The sequence below is a fragment of the Pseudopipra pipra genome, chromosome 3 (assembly GCF_036250125.1).
Source record: "Pseudopipra pipra isolate bDixPip1 chromosome 3, bDixPip1.hap1, whole genome shotgun sequence".
Lineage (NCBI taxonomy): Eukaryota > Metazoa > Chordata > Aves > Passeriformes > Pipridae > Pseudopipra > Pseudopipra pipra.
Window position 1 is genome coordinate 85,437,536 of NC_087551.1, and position 16,169 is coordinate 85,453,704.

At 37.1% G+C, this 16,169-nt stretch overlaps 1 protein-coding gene across 1 annotated transcript in view; it reads right to left on the reverse strand.

Moving 5' to 3' along the window:
• Window positions 1–923: 923 nt before the first annotated feature.
• Window positions 924–16,169, reverse strand: part of CD109 (CD109 molecule) — a 70,722-nt gene continuing 55,476 nt past the window's right edge. Inside the window, 6 exon segments of the mRNA XM_064650125.1 lie at window positions 924–1,177; window positions 3,553–3,655; window positions 4,068–4,224; window positions 8,301–8,437; window positions 14,396–14,461; window positions 14,547–14,702. Coding sequence (XP_064506195.1) covers window positions 987–1,177; window positions 3,553–3,655; window positions 4,068–4,224; window positions 8,301–8,437; window positions 14,396–14,461; window positions 14,547–14,702 — 810 coding nt within the window. The 3' untranslated portion in view covers window positions 924–986.

The window sequence follows — 16,169 nt, forward strand, 5'->3', positions numbered from 1 at the left end:
TCACATGGCACTGAGAGCTGTAAACAGCTGTTTGGGGTCATCCCCCTTAAACTGTTGACAAGATGACACTGCAAATGCAAGACAAAAACGATGCCCCAGAGTGCCATTACTAGAAAACTTCCCAAAACCAGAAAAGGTTCAAGGTAACCTTACTCCAGTTGGCCATAAATATACACCAGCTGACACCAGCATTCTCATATGGAAAGACAATTAGGTTTGGTTTTGAATAATTCTGGAAAAGTGAAGTCTGTAATGCAGACTGTATCTTTGATGCATTTACAGTAAAACCCTTTCAGAGTAAAATGCATGAGAACATCCTGAGGCCTTATTTTCAAGCATGATTAGCTTATGAATTGGCAAAAAATCTGCCTACCTTCTCTGTAATGATAAAACAAAGAAAAATGGAAACTGACAACTTTCTGGAGCGTTCAGCAGTTTGTAGATGCAGCACTTTTTGGTTCTTGGATCTGCTCTGAAGTCGGCTTCTTTTTTTTTTCATATTATTCCCTATTAGAGCGCACAGTGAAATTCAGTATTAAGTGTCATATCTTCAGAACAGAACAAAGTGAGTTCTGATACCAAGCTCCCATTGCTCTGCTTATCAACACTCCAGTGGAGAAGCAGATAGTGTTTCAGAAAAGCAAAGTAAACTAACATACACCCCTAAAAAACAAGCACAGTTGAAAGCTGGGGTAAAATCGAACTGGGAATATGGAGCTAAGTTTATTTTTTCTCAATCTGCTTTCTCAGTAACTCTGTGCTTCTTCAGAAAATAACTTCAGTATGAAACTAACAAAGTTTTTCCAGCAGACATTTAAAGAAGTTTTCTGGCACAGCCAGAAATTTACCATATGGGCCAGCCCAGTTCTCCCTGAACACAGCAGGAGTTTGGTCACAGTAATCACTGAAGATGGGCTGGTATCTGAACATAAAATTTTCTTTGGATAATTTATGGAAACCTTAGATGTGAAACAATATGTTTCCTTTTACAGCACCCAACTGCACAGCAAGTTTACATGAAGGACAAACAGCACACAGAACAAGGAGGCCAACGAAGAGTGCTGAAGCAAGGCTGGAGAACCATCTCGGTGGCAAAGACTGCAATCCCTTTCACAAAAGTCACAAGAGGTTATACTTTGCATTACTTCCGAGTTGTAGCTCCTCACCGCTCTTCTCCCTGTTCAAAAAAGTTAGTTAACATTAATTAATGAACTTCTGAGAACTGACCAACAAACTAGCTTCACAAAGAAACCATTTTTAAAGGATGCACTGAACTCTGATGCAGACCTCATCGTACACCGCAAAATACTTCCCAGAATTAGTATTTAAGCATAGACATTAATCATTTTTCTTCACCCAGGATATATCAATATATTCAGGGAAATGCTTGTTGAAATGTACACTTTCATAGACTCAATCTCAACTGTTAGACCCAATCTGTCCACAAACCTCAGTCAAACATTTTGAAAGGAATTTTGTCCCTAACTACATGACAAAGGAATTTGGATGCTTTCCCTGTCAGGTTATTGGCTATAACATTTAAGAGCTAGGTCTCTCATTACTGATGGTTTCTCTTTCTATCATATTTGGGAGCTTGAGCTTCCTGAATCTGGGACTGCTTACCTGCCCTAGCTCCTGCTCCTGTATTTTACTCTCCCATTCACTGAAGGGTTGCTACAGAGCCAAACAGATTAGAAGTCTGAAAAATCATATTCATTTCAAAAACATCAAGTAATGGCTCACAGAACAAGCTTTTGCAAAGTTTTTTTCCCCTAGTGTGTTTTTTTTTTTTAAGGTTTTCATTCCAGCTAGGGACCTTGCAATTTCTTTTTTTATTAGTAGTATTTTTAAACTGAAATTATATTGTTTCATTTCAAGCCTCAAAATACTAAAAAAATAAAATAAAATATACAGCTTTATGAGTCCAAATGCTTTCCAAACAGTGAAAACAAACTAGTTCTAAACTGTCAGGTAAGAGAATACTGCTGTACTGGCATCCAAGCCAGCTCTTATACCCATGACAGTTGTACTACTGCCACACTGACATCATATTTTTGATAAATGCCAGAGCATGAGAGCTCCTTAGACATCTCCTAACTCTGAATATGACATGAATCTGACTGTCACTAATCACATAAAATATAGTCCCACAACTTGGGTCACCAACAACAACAGTGATGAAAATCATTAAAATAAAATAAAAGCACATTCCTGTATTAGATAGGAAGGAGTTCTCTCAGGAGAACTCAGAATCATGACATATGTATATATGTTAACCAATAATATGTCTATGGTATATAGTAATAAGAATGGTATCTTGTAAAATAATATTTGAAATAAATAACTTTCTTGAAGTCAAAGCTTTCTATTTCAACACTGATTATGTCATGCAAGTTTTTGTTCTCACAGATATTAATTAATATAGTTAAATTTGTATTACTTTATTAACTGAGAATTTATGGACCACAGTTATTTAAATATAATAAAAATATTTCACATGTGCATTTATATGTAACTTTGTAATACACATATTCATTAGCCTATCTAATGGTGTTTTTCTAACAGATTAGGTCCCGAGCGCTTCTCCTAGGAACTGAAGTATGTGGAATTTAATTTTGGCCATGGACGCTAAGCGTTATGTGTTTGTTTCAAATAAAAACTTGATGTAATTCTTTAAGCCACATCAGGCCTTAAAACATGCTCTACATTAATGGACTGTGTAGTTACATTCACTAATTTCCCATTTTACTTTAAAATTCTGTGATTGAACAAACCTACATAGAATAAATGCAATCTTCACTTAGCTACAGTAGCACACTTCATAGTATATTTGGTTGTCTTTTGTATTGTGCTAAAACAAACTAACATGAAAAAAATTGCCCATACAACTTTTTTATGCCTTATCTCAAAACAAGCCCAAATCCTTAATAATGTTCCAACTGGTTGGTGTAATGAAAACCTAATATCTTCTGCAGTAGTTTGTAATCTTTCTTTGCTATTCATTTTACCCAAGAATTTTATACATCTTTCCCTTTCTCCAAAACACACACTCTACACACAAAAAACAAACAAACAAACAGACAAAAACTTTGAAACTGTTCTCCCAACATACATCTTTATTAGATAGCTATAGAAACCAAAACACTGGCATTTTCTCCAGTGAAGGATTCTTAGTTTGAGCATGAAACAGATGGTAAAGCTACTTGAGAGAGAATCTTTAACTTGGTAAGTGAACTACAGTGAAGTTCCTGCTTCATTTTGGTAACTTTGGGAACACACTGGGCCAAACTGAAGCCAATTTATATCAGCTGACAACTAAGTTATGACAACACCAGCTGAGCAACCAACCCATTAGGACAATAAAAATATATACGGGAAAACACTATTTGTTAAGAAATTGGGCATGTCAATGTCCAAAAAGGATGCACTTTAATGAAAATAAGTCAACTTCAGTTTAATGTGGCTTTCTCTTCAATAAAATTTATTCTATTTCCATAAAAATATTTTAAACTTCTAAATCACTAAGTCCTGTTTGAAATGTCTGACACTTACTAGGTTCATAGTAATCCACCACAGTCACTGAAGCATCTTGGATATTTGCCACTTTGAAGTCTCTTGTAGACGGAATATCCACACAAACCTGTGTTGCATTTAGCTAGAAAAACAGGAGAGAAATATCCTGAGAACCCTGGTGGTGGTTTCATGGAAGAGGTAAGGACTATTAGCTCAGCAGTAGTCCTTTTCTAAAGACTTGGAGTCAGGATGCATATAAAGATGCTTATCTTATTTGTAGTCATCTCAGTCAAACTACAGCCTTCTTGAAATGTCTGCCTTCTTATACATTATTTTTAAGAGACATAATTTAGAAACCCCTTTCAAATACAACTGAATGGTACCTATCCAATTAGTCTCACTAAAAAAAAGTGGAAGTATTAATTCAATGTGAATAGCAGATGTTGATTTCCTCAAAGAATACAATCATAATGTCTTTCCAAATTTAAGCCAAACAATGACTGAGTCAAGATTAACATCACTACAAACACATTTTTTTGTTATTTTCAACTTACAGAGTCTAAGTATAGGTTGACTTTTCCATTGTCTTTTTCCATCTTCTTAACTGTATTGTCTAATGGAACAAAATCTGGTGACACAGAGAAACCACTGAGTAAGCCAACCTCCATGAGGACCATACCACTGCGGGAAGCTGTGCCTGAACCAAAGTACCTTTTCAAAACACAGAGACAAAGAAACTTTTAGAAGAAATACAGTAGCCCACTCTCCAAAGACAGTGTTGGATCTTTACATCTCAACTACAGAAGTAATAATGTTTAAGAATACTTAGGAAACAAATGGAACAAAACTGACAAGAAAATTTCTAATTATAACAAGCTAATACTTCATTTCTCAATTATTTTGCCTGTTAATTTCAACCACATATGCAAAAGCAGGTTCAGCACAGACAAAACTACAGTACATGAGTCATTTGAGAGACTACACTGACACAGGAGGATTTTTCTTTTGACATCTATAAGTGCAGGTTTACATCAACAATACACAGGAAATATTGCAATTACACATGCTTCAAAAGAAGCAATTAAGAAAAGCTGTAGGAATTCTTGTACTGAAATACACATATTTCCTCTTATGAATGCATTGTTTTGCCTTTATTCATTTTGGAAGGTGAGATGAAACTATACAAAAAAAAAGTCTCCCAAACCTTTTTAGATTTCCTTCATAGCAACTGATGGTTCCATTAACAAAGTCATTATCAGATTATTTCTCAAAGTTTCAGTTTTAAAATGCCTAGCTATGTTACTAACCCAGATTTGAAAAAAAAGATTTAATAAGTTAAGTTCATTTTTCCTGAATAATGTTTATTATTATATCTTCTTCCAATGTGAAAATCAGATGCTGGACTAAAAAGGTTTGCTCTACTGAGCAAGCCTTACCTACCATGGTGCACAACACATGTAGAAAAATTTTATGGTGCTCCTTGCTACAAGTGATACCTGCAAAATATGGTACTGCTTTAAATAAAGTAGGTGACAGAAGAGTTTCCCCTGCCTTAGCATGGAGGGTAAATGATTATTGTTACACTAAAATAGAAGTGTCTCCAATCCTCATTTTGAAAGCCTGACAGTAGCTGAAAGTAATTAAACTATTTCTCTGTAGAATTGGATAGCTTATAAAAAAAAAAAAAAAAAGAGGGAAGAGTTACTTTCAAAGTAATGCTGTTCAGCCCGACAGCATGGCTGATTCAATGCAGATACAACTTTGAAAGAAACACAGCACAACTGCTGACTTCAGTTGGCTCATAAGATTAGAAACAAATGAAACCATCTGTTAGATGATGTGCTGTGCCAAAGTAGCTGCTATTGAAAACAAATAACTGAATTGGAACTGGATGTAATTATTTCAGCATAATTACCAATAAGAGGAGAGTAAAATACCCGTGTTGTCTAGCCAGCGTGGGGTGCTACTAAAATACCAACAGGCAACCAAACCAGCTTGATACTGTCAAGGAGTGACTTAGATATACGCTTAGAAGTTATGAGGATTTAGTTGTCTTAACAAGGAAGAGAGGTAGCCTTGGGCATGGGTCTCTTCGACTCCATGGTCTCTTAAAAAAGGGAAAAAATTGACCACTCAAGAATGAGCACTAAGAAAGACTTGAAGCTTGTACATGAAGAAAACTGAGCATGTTTTCAGATGCATCTTATGTTTCAGCTCTTCAGCAATATGAGATACAGGTAAGACCCTTTTAGAGATGATGTAAAGAGGAGAAAACAAGACCAAGCAAGTGTAGGCAGAAAGCAGAAACAAGAGAGTAAGTAGAGCCATCAGTGATCAGCTTCTCATGTCTGGAAAAGGTATGCAGGCAATAAGACTGCAAAGGAATAGGCACCCCTAGGTATTTGCTTCCCAGACAGTGAGTTAGCTCCTCTAATTAAGAACCACTTCAATTTGAGTGAGACATCATCTGCTCCACAGTCATAAGTGATACCCCGTGGAGACAACCACGGCCAACCACTATCAAGCTGGTTGAAAGAAGGTGGATATTCTACAGATTTGAGAAACTAAAAAACTGTGAAGTTGCAGCCTCCAGTATCTAACTATGTATATCCACAGCTAGATGCATATGCACAGCTAGACTATGCATACTCACTGGTTGATATTTCAGCAATCTTTCTGTATTTGCCTCCTTTGGTTTCTCTATTAGAAAGCCACATCATGTTGTAAAGATCATAAGTAGAGTAACTTTAAACTAATTCAGGAATATAAATAAGGCATATATTAGGTACAATTTATAGGGAAAAAAAAGTAGAAAAGGATGATGGCTGATCCATCAAGTTAAGCAACCAGAGATGAAGTCTTAGACTAAGGAATAGAAACAGATTTACTAGAAGTTATACCAGTCCACTTTCAATGATAAAAGCTGATGGATCCCAATGTTCCAAATAGTCTCTTGAGGCAGCTTTTTTTAATGTCACTAGATTTCCCGCTAGCCTTTGAACACTTTATAATTAGAGCATCGTCATCATTCTAGAGCCTTCCTGGAGAGACAGAGCACTTCTTGTCTGTATTTTTGAAGCAAAGGTCTTAGAAAGTCCGATTGCTTCAAAAACTTAATCCAGACGCAGCATATAAGCCCTTCACATGTCAGGAGTTTGTGCTAGACTTTAGAATGCTGTTGACGCTCCACAGAAAGTTTTAAAAGAGAACAAGCCCATTCTATTTCAAGAGCTCTCATGTATTCTAGTGTCTCTGCCCACCATCCGTGTCACTGAACTGGATACCACAGACAGATAAAAACAGAGCTCTGGCTTTATGCCTGCTGGCTACTTCCCAGGTTAAATCAATTCTCCGTACTGAAATGACATTCTCTATAGCTGATTATTTGTACGATGGTGTCACCTACAGGCTCCATCTCTAGTTCACAGTTCCCTTGTGGTAATCAGAGCATAAAAGAAGTTCTAGACATATGGTGTTCAAAGTTTAAATAAACAGCAAAAAGAGGGTGTGGATGAAAGGAATGTCAGAGTAATCATGCTGGATCAGGTAGTATTTTGCAAATCTTGCATTTACAAAGAACCCATTATAACATCACAAGGAGAAAACAGTGTTTCTAGAGGAAGTATTCACAAACAGATGAAATCCTTAAATACAAAGAATGTAATCATTTCATCATCCTTGTAGATAATAAAAGATAGAAGATAAAAAAACATAAATATATAGATACAATGTCCTATAGGGTTTTCTATGAAATATGCAGTGGTCTTTAACTACAAGAGGAAATGCATACTGAAGAAACAGTCAAAGGACAAATACCTTCATATGTTCCTTTTAAATATATGTATAAAGCAAGTTAAATTGAGGCACAAAGCCATCAAAGAAGCAACTTGGTTTAATGACTGGCTGACCCAGGAATATGCAATATGACTGTTCGATGTCACCTGTTCTCATCTGATCCAAATTCTATTCAGGTAACATCTGGTGGCTGTTCTGTGGTCCCTGAGATGATACTTAAGCAGTCTCAGCTCAGTTCTTAGTAGGTGATTACCGAACAAGAAACATCATCCCAGATGCACACACACAGCCCCACATCCCTCATCCTCCTCCCCCTTATTCAGCAGAAAGAACAGAATTAGCCTGGCTGGAAAACTCATCACCTGTTTCAAACCTACAATAATGCTTACATTGTATTCTATTACCAAATTCATAACTACTGGTAAATGAAAGACCACAAAGTTACTTGCACAATAATGCAAATCCACAGTTGAATTTACCATTATGTAAATACAGATTTTGACTCCTCCCAAAATTGTTCTGAGCCATGTATCTAATTCTGGATCAAAAGCAAAGGATTCTCTTCCTGAAAGGTAAGAGTAATGGGCCATTTTCATGGTTTGCTACTAGAAGTCAGAATGTGGAAGACATTGGTTCAATTTTCAAGTCCACACAGTCTTCCATATAGCTTGGAAGCACTTGTACCAAAGAAGCCTCTGAGTTTTTTGTCATATTTCACACAGACTTTTCCACATATACTTAATGTTTAAGGCACCAGTATCTTTACACTTACCAGTAAAAAAAAAAATCACCTGGCCAGCAAAAATTGACTTACGAGTTGCATCTTAACTATTGCCATTTTTACAAAGTAATTTTTATTCTCTTTATTGATACATTTACATCCTATATTTTAGTAAATTCAGACAAACAAATGGATACTTTAGTTCATTTAAAATAATCTAGAAGTTTTATAGACAAAGATGTCTATGAGATGCTCCAATTGATTTACCTACCTTGTGCACACATTCAAGGTCAAATGGTTTTTATCATCTTTGTCATCCTTTACATCAACATTCAAGTCAAAGGCTTCTTGCTTTTGGACATATCTGAGCCTCTGATCAGTGTGTTTTATGTTGTACATAACATTGAGCTGTGGATTACAAGTACAGACATTAGATGACATATGTAAGGTAAACCAGTGTGGTTAAAACATGAAGTTTCTAACAATATAACACCAGAGGAGTGTTCCCATGTGACAAGATACATGGACTTGTACAGTTGCACGTGGACTCGTACATCTGACAGCTGCATACATGAGATCCATAGGAATTCTCAGAAAGAAATATCCTTTCTGAACACTTCGTAATGCAGCAGAACCAATGCAATTAGGAGGACACAACTGAGGCAAACACAAGGGAGCTCTAGGACAACCATCAATTTTCTCCCTAGTACCTGGTTTATAATGTATGCAGTTGCTTCCTGACAGTGTGAACTGGGATGAATAAAGGGTGTTGGTCAGGGACTGGGTTAGAAGAGGCAGGCTGTATATAAAAGCAGAGCATGAGCAGATACATAGCGTATGTACAGAATATGTGTTCAGTCTTCATGTCACTGCAGTGATACACTCAAAACAGATGAGGAATAGCACATTAGTCCAAACTCAGAACACCACAGCTTTCTTGCAGTTAAATAGTTTCATTTGGTTCATCCGTACAAAGACAAAGCTACAGATCTGGTCTACCTCAAGGACGGAGCTCTCACCATTTCTGCTTAGCAAGAAGCTCTGCTAAGCAAGACTAGTAAGGAAGTGTGACAGGATGTCCAGTGCAGGACAGTAACATTAATATAAAACAAGCTTATTTGTTAAGACACAGTTTGAAGAGCTTCCAATTTTTCTAGTGTAGACATTCATAAGAAGTTTGAAACAATGGCAGAAGAGTGGTAAAACCAGAAATTCTTAAAACAGATCTCTATATCCTATAAAACTACCAATGCCAACAGCCAAAGCAGAAAAACAGAAGCTGAAATTGAGCAAACAATGAGTACTCTCATGGTATCAGCCATGACAGAATATCATGTACTGACTACAGAATTGAACTTGATGAGATAAATAAGCAGCTGAATCATTAACTGCAGTGTTTCCTTAAAACCCTCTTAGTTCCAGACTGGAGGATCAAAAATGTGACAGCAATTTTCAAAACAGTACTGGAGGTCTAAAAAGCTGTGAATATCGAGTAAACTCAGTATCTGTACCAAAAAATGCTGTCAAAACTATAATAAAGAGTCAAACTAGTGGACAAATGAGTAAATATGAAACCTTGGAGATTAGGCTGCTGCTATAAACCCCCCAGCTACCTGAATCAAACAAAAAAACATGCATAATGCAGCTCTATCTAGTATAAGCTACCTGGATGTTACACTGGCATGAAGCTGGTTAGGAAGCTTACTAAACAAAGGTACCAAATGAAATGAGGCTGCCAAGGGATAAAGTGCTGTTAAAAGATAAGAATAGAAGGTGGGAAGAAATGTTCATACATGAAAGGAGAAAAGTCCTAAAATAATCTGTGCTTGGTGACCAGTACTAAACATATCAATAAACAACCAGATGTGATAAGGTTTGCTGATAGTTTATTTGCAGTAGTAAAGACTAGACTTACTGTTAAGAGTTGCAAAAAACCAGAATTTTTATGTACATAATAATGGGCTTTGCTGGTACTACTTGATCTGTTTACCATTTAAGAAGTGGTAAAATAGATGGAAATTCAGCCATAAACAGGTAAGGTGGAAGAAAGACATAGTAAAGGTGTACAGAATGATGACTTCCATGATTTTGCACCAATTCTTTATCCACTGAGTGGTCCATCCATCAAATCCATTTTTCTCCAGTTTAGAGATAAGGATGTGCAAGACAGTGTAAAATCCTTTGCACAAGTCCAGGTAGATGATGTCTGTTGCTCAGACACCCTCCTCCACCAATGCTATCAACCTGTCACAGAAGGCCTAAAAATTTGTCAGGCACAGTTAGCCCTTAGTAAAGCCATGTTGGCTGTCACCAATCACTGCCTTATTTCCGATGTGCCTTAGCATAGTTTCCAGGAGAATTTACTCCATGATCTTGCCAGGCACCAAAGCAAGACCAACTAGCCTGTAGTTACACAGTTTTTTCCTGTTTAAAAAATGGGTGTTATATTTCCCCTTTTCCAGTCAGTGGGAACTGCACTGGACTGCCATGACAACAATCATTATCTTTTCCCTCAGTCATCCATATAAAACACATAGCAGGGTGATTTTCAATTCTTTGATTTTGGTAGAAAAATAAGCTGAAAGCAGCTCAAATAACTCCCCTTGCAAGACCCCAAAATGCATTTTGTTTCACTAAAAAAAAAAGGGAATGAAGAGTGCTTTTGAAAAATTACAGTCCTTCTACAACGGTTTCAGCCAACAAATGGAACTGTCAGTCCAAATTTAAAACTATGACAGGTGGTTGTCCAAGTTATAGGTTACCAAATCAGTTATAGGCAAGTAGGTCTTTGCAAACAGAGGAGTCTTTAATTTCTGATTTTTGCTTTTGCTGCTGTCTCTCACTCCTCGATATGAAAGTTATGTTCTTTTTTTCAATCTACACACACAATTCCTGTTACCCTGCCCACACTGCTGAATTTAGCATGCTGTGTGAGTACAGAGCCAATTCTGTACAGGCATTCAGGACAACCATGGTGCAATGGTGAAGATTTATCATGTACAACTGCTCCACAGGAGAAGTCAGTACCAAGGATGAAGCCAATCTAGAAAGCCTGCCAGTTAAAGGCACGCAAAAAGTTTGGTAAAGACAAGCTGGCAGCGCCTCAACTATCTGTCATCATAGAAACAAAGCTGTTTTAACTTTTGCCAGAAAAAGCTAATGAATGGGAATTTACTGCCAATGCAGGATGTCTGAAGCCACATACTGAACAGGAATAAGTTATCGCTGTTACGGTCTGACTTTCCTTTCCTGATTTCTCATGACAATGAAGGAAAAGGTTTTCACAATGAAGAGTTTAATTAAAGCCTTTTTCTTTATACACCCTTACTTTGGGGACAGAAGGCAGTTATACAGAAACTAACATTAAATCAACAAAATGAGCAACTGCATTTTTTAACTCTTTAAAGAGTAACTGCTGAACCTAAAGGCAAAACTGGTCCAGTCTTGTCATACTGCAGCCAGTTCTGCTGAGAGGCCTAAGAAGAGAAACTAAAAGCTAGTCTTCTGTATGAGAGTGATACTCATAACAGTTGCTGACAATATTAACTGCACTATGCTTCAAAAAATATGACATATTTATAATGCCCTAATTACTGCCTCTTGCCCTATCCTTTTTCTTCTTCAACTAGCAGCACAAATGAACTTGACTGAGGGCACGAATTCAATGAAATCATCTCCAATATTCTTCTGTCCCTTTTTGAGTCCTTAGTATCCATTTAAACTGTAATGGACAAATATGTACACATTTCATCGTGTACCTTTTTCAGTACCATCACACTAAACAATATTCAGTCCCTTGCCTAAGTCTAGTAAAAATATCCTGAGTGGAAAAAATGGTCAGTGCTTTTCAGTAATGAGTAACAGGGGATTCTCAAGTTTTTTCCTCACTCCCTCTCTATATATGATCAGGAGAGATTGAGGAGATCTTGTTCACCTACCCACTTTGCTCATATCCATCCTCATTGAGCCTGCCCACCCTCCCCTTGTTGATAGTCCTGGATTTCAGTGGCATTCTCTTTCTTTCCAGAAGGCATGGGCCACGCCAATTTTTTGAGGCATGTGTCAAGACCAGTTCACAGTGATTCCAGAGAGCAGAGAGGTGTTTCTTTCAAGACTTTCAGCAGGCAACCTACAGACTCTATATACCCTAACACATCCTCTCTTCCCTCTTGCAGAGTCAGTGTCATCCATGGTATATGCCTACATAATGAAGAAATGAGCTAGGAAACTTTGTCGACAGCAGGACCACAAAGCTACAAGTAAATGTCTGCTTTTGAAATTAAAATATCAAAAATACATACATTAATGAGATCCTGCAGGGTCAAGAGTGAATGCACTACCGATTTGCACACACAGGCAGTGAGATTTCACAAAAAAAAAAAATATGGTTTTTCCCCTTAGAATCCATTCTGTTGGGAAAGCAGACATTTCTATTAATGCATTTAATCTTGTGTTTTGTGATATTTAAATGAATTACTGTTTGACATGCTACGTTTGGCTAGAAAGTAAAATCCCAGAACAGTGATGCTTACCATTGTACTCTGGCATGCCTAAGACAACGAAACCCAGCTGAAGAAATGTGATTGCAATGTCATATGCTATCTGATCTATTAAATTCGACACAGATATAGCTTGTGTTTGGGAAAAAGAGAAATCTCATTCAATGGCCTCAGTGTTCTATTTTTTAGAATACCAACCTGCTAAAGAAAGCAGAAGGAAAGAACTGATCTCAGCAAAGATAAGGTTTTGGAGGAGCTACTCAGGGGTGTTAAGCACAATATTTTGAATCAAGTCACAGCATCTCTGACTCAAAGCTTGAGGAAAAGAGGCAACAGCATAGTGACCTAAATTAAGAAGGTAATCTGCGCCTTGGTTCCTGAACACCAGTTATTCAGGAGCACATTTCCATGTTCATATAACAAACCAGGAACTTAAACCATGGTGCTATACACCCCCAGGGAGTCCTCCCACCACAGTCAGCTACCGACTATTCAAGGTGGAAGACTTCTGCTCAGTCTTCACCAGGCATGCTGGTTTGAATTTTAAATTTTCTTGCTGGCAATAACATAATTGGAAGCAATGTGTTTCCATAAAAGGTATTAATTTCAACAAATCAGTGTCTTCCAGCAAGAAACAATTTGCTGAAAAGTTTTTGGTCAGCTCGTCTGACAAATTAGTTGACTTAATATCAGGGAGCATTTCTCAATAATGACTTAAGATTAAGTACTCTTAACTGTTCTGGAGCCCCCCTTTGTTACATTCCATACAAACACACACACACTGAAACCACAGACATGTGAACGCAGTCCTGCTGAGATGTTCAGTCCTATCTTGGCCTGCAAGACTGAATCTAAATTATCCCCTGAAACTTTTCAACTTTGCTGTAAACTTTGTTTGTACTTCTGGGAATTAATAAACACGGGTCATGATTTACCACCCTGTGGGTTTTGCAGACTGGTGGTGAATGAATGAGGTGTATCATTGATGATAGGCAGCCGTGAAGGTTTCTTTGAAAAGGTCTTTTATCCCAAAGCATATTTACCAACCATCACCAGACTTTTTTGTTTCCCAGATGCATAAGAACAGTAAAGTGAAGATCAGGTTGGAAGGAACTTGAGATGGAATATGACCTGGCATAAAACTTTGAGAAGATTAAAGGCAGCCTTAGTTCAGTTTTCCCAAGTATGACTAGAAGGAGTCTAGTAGGAATTCTGTCTGGTTTTGCAATACAGTTGCAATTATAAGTTTATACACTTCCAATAAAATGAGAGTCTCATGCTCAGAGATTAATATTTCTGCATTATTTGTAGCTTTTCAAAGGCCTTCTCTTTCACCTGTGTGGTTCTAACCCCTTATCATGGACAGGGCAGCAGAAAAGTGAAACCCGCTAGTTGCCATATCAAGATGGATCCAATACTGTCTTCTTCTGATATGGTATTTCTCATAAATAAGGGAAAATCTTAGAGGGGAAATTTCTTAAAAACCTAATCTCTGATATGAGAGAAGAGTAGGCAGCTGAAAAGGCTATTTATGGTTTGTTAATTCTAAATACAGTATGCACTGATCTCAGTTTAATTTGTTTAAATATAAGTTTAAAGATGTTTTAATGGCCCCGACCCATGGAAGTGTCCCAAAACTGTCAGTCAGCCAGCAGTACTTAAAAGGCCAGGCCATCAGTCAGAAACAATCACATGAATACCTCCATTCACAATATTTAGTTCGCAGAATTCCTCAGTTAGTAAAGTGCTTTGGTACTGATTTAAGATATTTCAGGAGATTGTTCCTAGTAACATGTTTTATAAAGTTTCCAAACCATACTTTCCTTAAAGAGAGCATACCTTTAGCAAGAATAACTGCATTGCATACCTGAAAGACAGCAAATCCCATTCCTTCTGCTGACACTGTAAGTGTCATTGATTGTGCAGGGGCAATCTGAAAGAAAGATGAGTAAATCAGTATTTTCAAAGTACTTTCAGTCAGCAGACTTTACAAAAGTATTCCTCATTTTCTACAGTACCTCCTTGCTCTGGAGCAGAAAACGGTTTCGAGTATCAATTGAAAATGTTTCTGGTATTTCCAAAGAAGGTGCTGTCACTGTTATATCCATTTCTGTTTTGCCTGCAGTAGTGAGAGCTGCAAATAGACTCAAGGCTTGCAGAGCCACCACTGTGTCCTGTCGAGAGAAACAAATCCTTCGGTATTAAATAGAAGAAGCCTGTGCAGTGTAAAGGCCATGCCTTGGGGAGCTCATGATCCCTGCATCAATCCATTTGTTGATTATGCTGGAGTATTCATGCAGCCATCTCCACATCTCTGTTGGGATTCCTGTGGAATGAAGGTCCCAGTACAGAAGAGAGATGGCAACACAGGATGAGAAGTTAGCTGCTCTGATATGATATGAAATATGAGCCAGCTAAGAAAGTTTTCCCCTTGTGCAAGGTATCTGGAAGACTTGACAAGCTGATAGACACAACAGTCAGAATTACACACTACACAAATAGTGAACAAAAAAACAAACAAGAATATATCTCTGATCTATATTATAGATCTAGGAAGCTATAAGATCTTGTTGGAGAATATGTTTTTAATCATTCAAAAGCAGAAATATACCTGCCTTTACCTAAGTTTCAGAAACCAATGAATACCTTGAAGCACTTTTTCCAAGTCTTTACAATTATATTTTTTGCATTTATATTTCTTGCACTAAATTCAGAGAGAGTTCGAGATATCTAGAAATGTTATCTGCCATTGCTGAAGGTGACTTTAGAGCTCTTCCACATCCTAGACTCAAATGACTCTCAGAAACACACCTGGAAATCAGGAGGGCTACAAACTACCTACAGAGAAGATAAATATTCTCCTTGGCTGCTCTAAAGCAGAAGGCACACCTAAGGCTCTTCACCAGGCAACACTCACAGCTGAGGTGCACAGCTCAGTATGACAATACACAACCTGAAAAGTTAGGGAATATGGTTTCAAGTCAGACTCAGAGGCCTCTCTTGCCCAGCAACACAGGCTTTGCAGAATTTGTTACTTCTCCCTATCATTTAAATCTACATTCATGTATGTGCTATTTTTTGTATTAATTGTATTCCTCTATATATATGAAATATGTACATTTGTGTCCAAACATTAAAGGCATTATAAAGCAAAATATACTGATTACAAATTCATAGTAAGATATATCACGTATACAAATTCTAGTGAATTATCATATTCTAACTTACAAAGCATCACACATGCAACCGATTACTTTCCTCCTTATTGTTTAACAATATATTAAGTTTCTAATGTAATAAATTCATGGAAGGATATTTTTTTAAGTAATCTTAGAAGCTGACAAAAACTATGGGGTCATTTCTACAAATTTTAAAAAGTATCTAGTGAGACACTAAAGTAATTTTGAAATCAAAACAGTTTAGAGTGTGGAAGAACAAAAGGATTAAATTAAATTCTTAATTTCAGTCTCAGAGGTAAATGGTACATTGCTGAATTTTCAAACTCTCCAGGAAAAAGAAGGTTTCCAGAGAAGAGAGAAAAGCTTTTTCAACTCATTCAGTGCCTCGAACAACCTCTTCAAATAGTAAGAAAGAATTAACACATCGGGAAAATCCTAATACCTGGGAAACCAGGCTGGTTC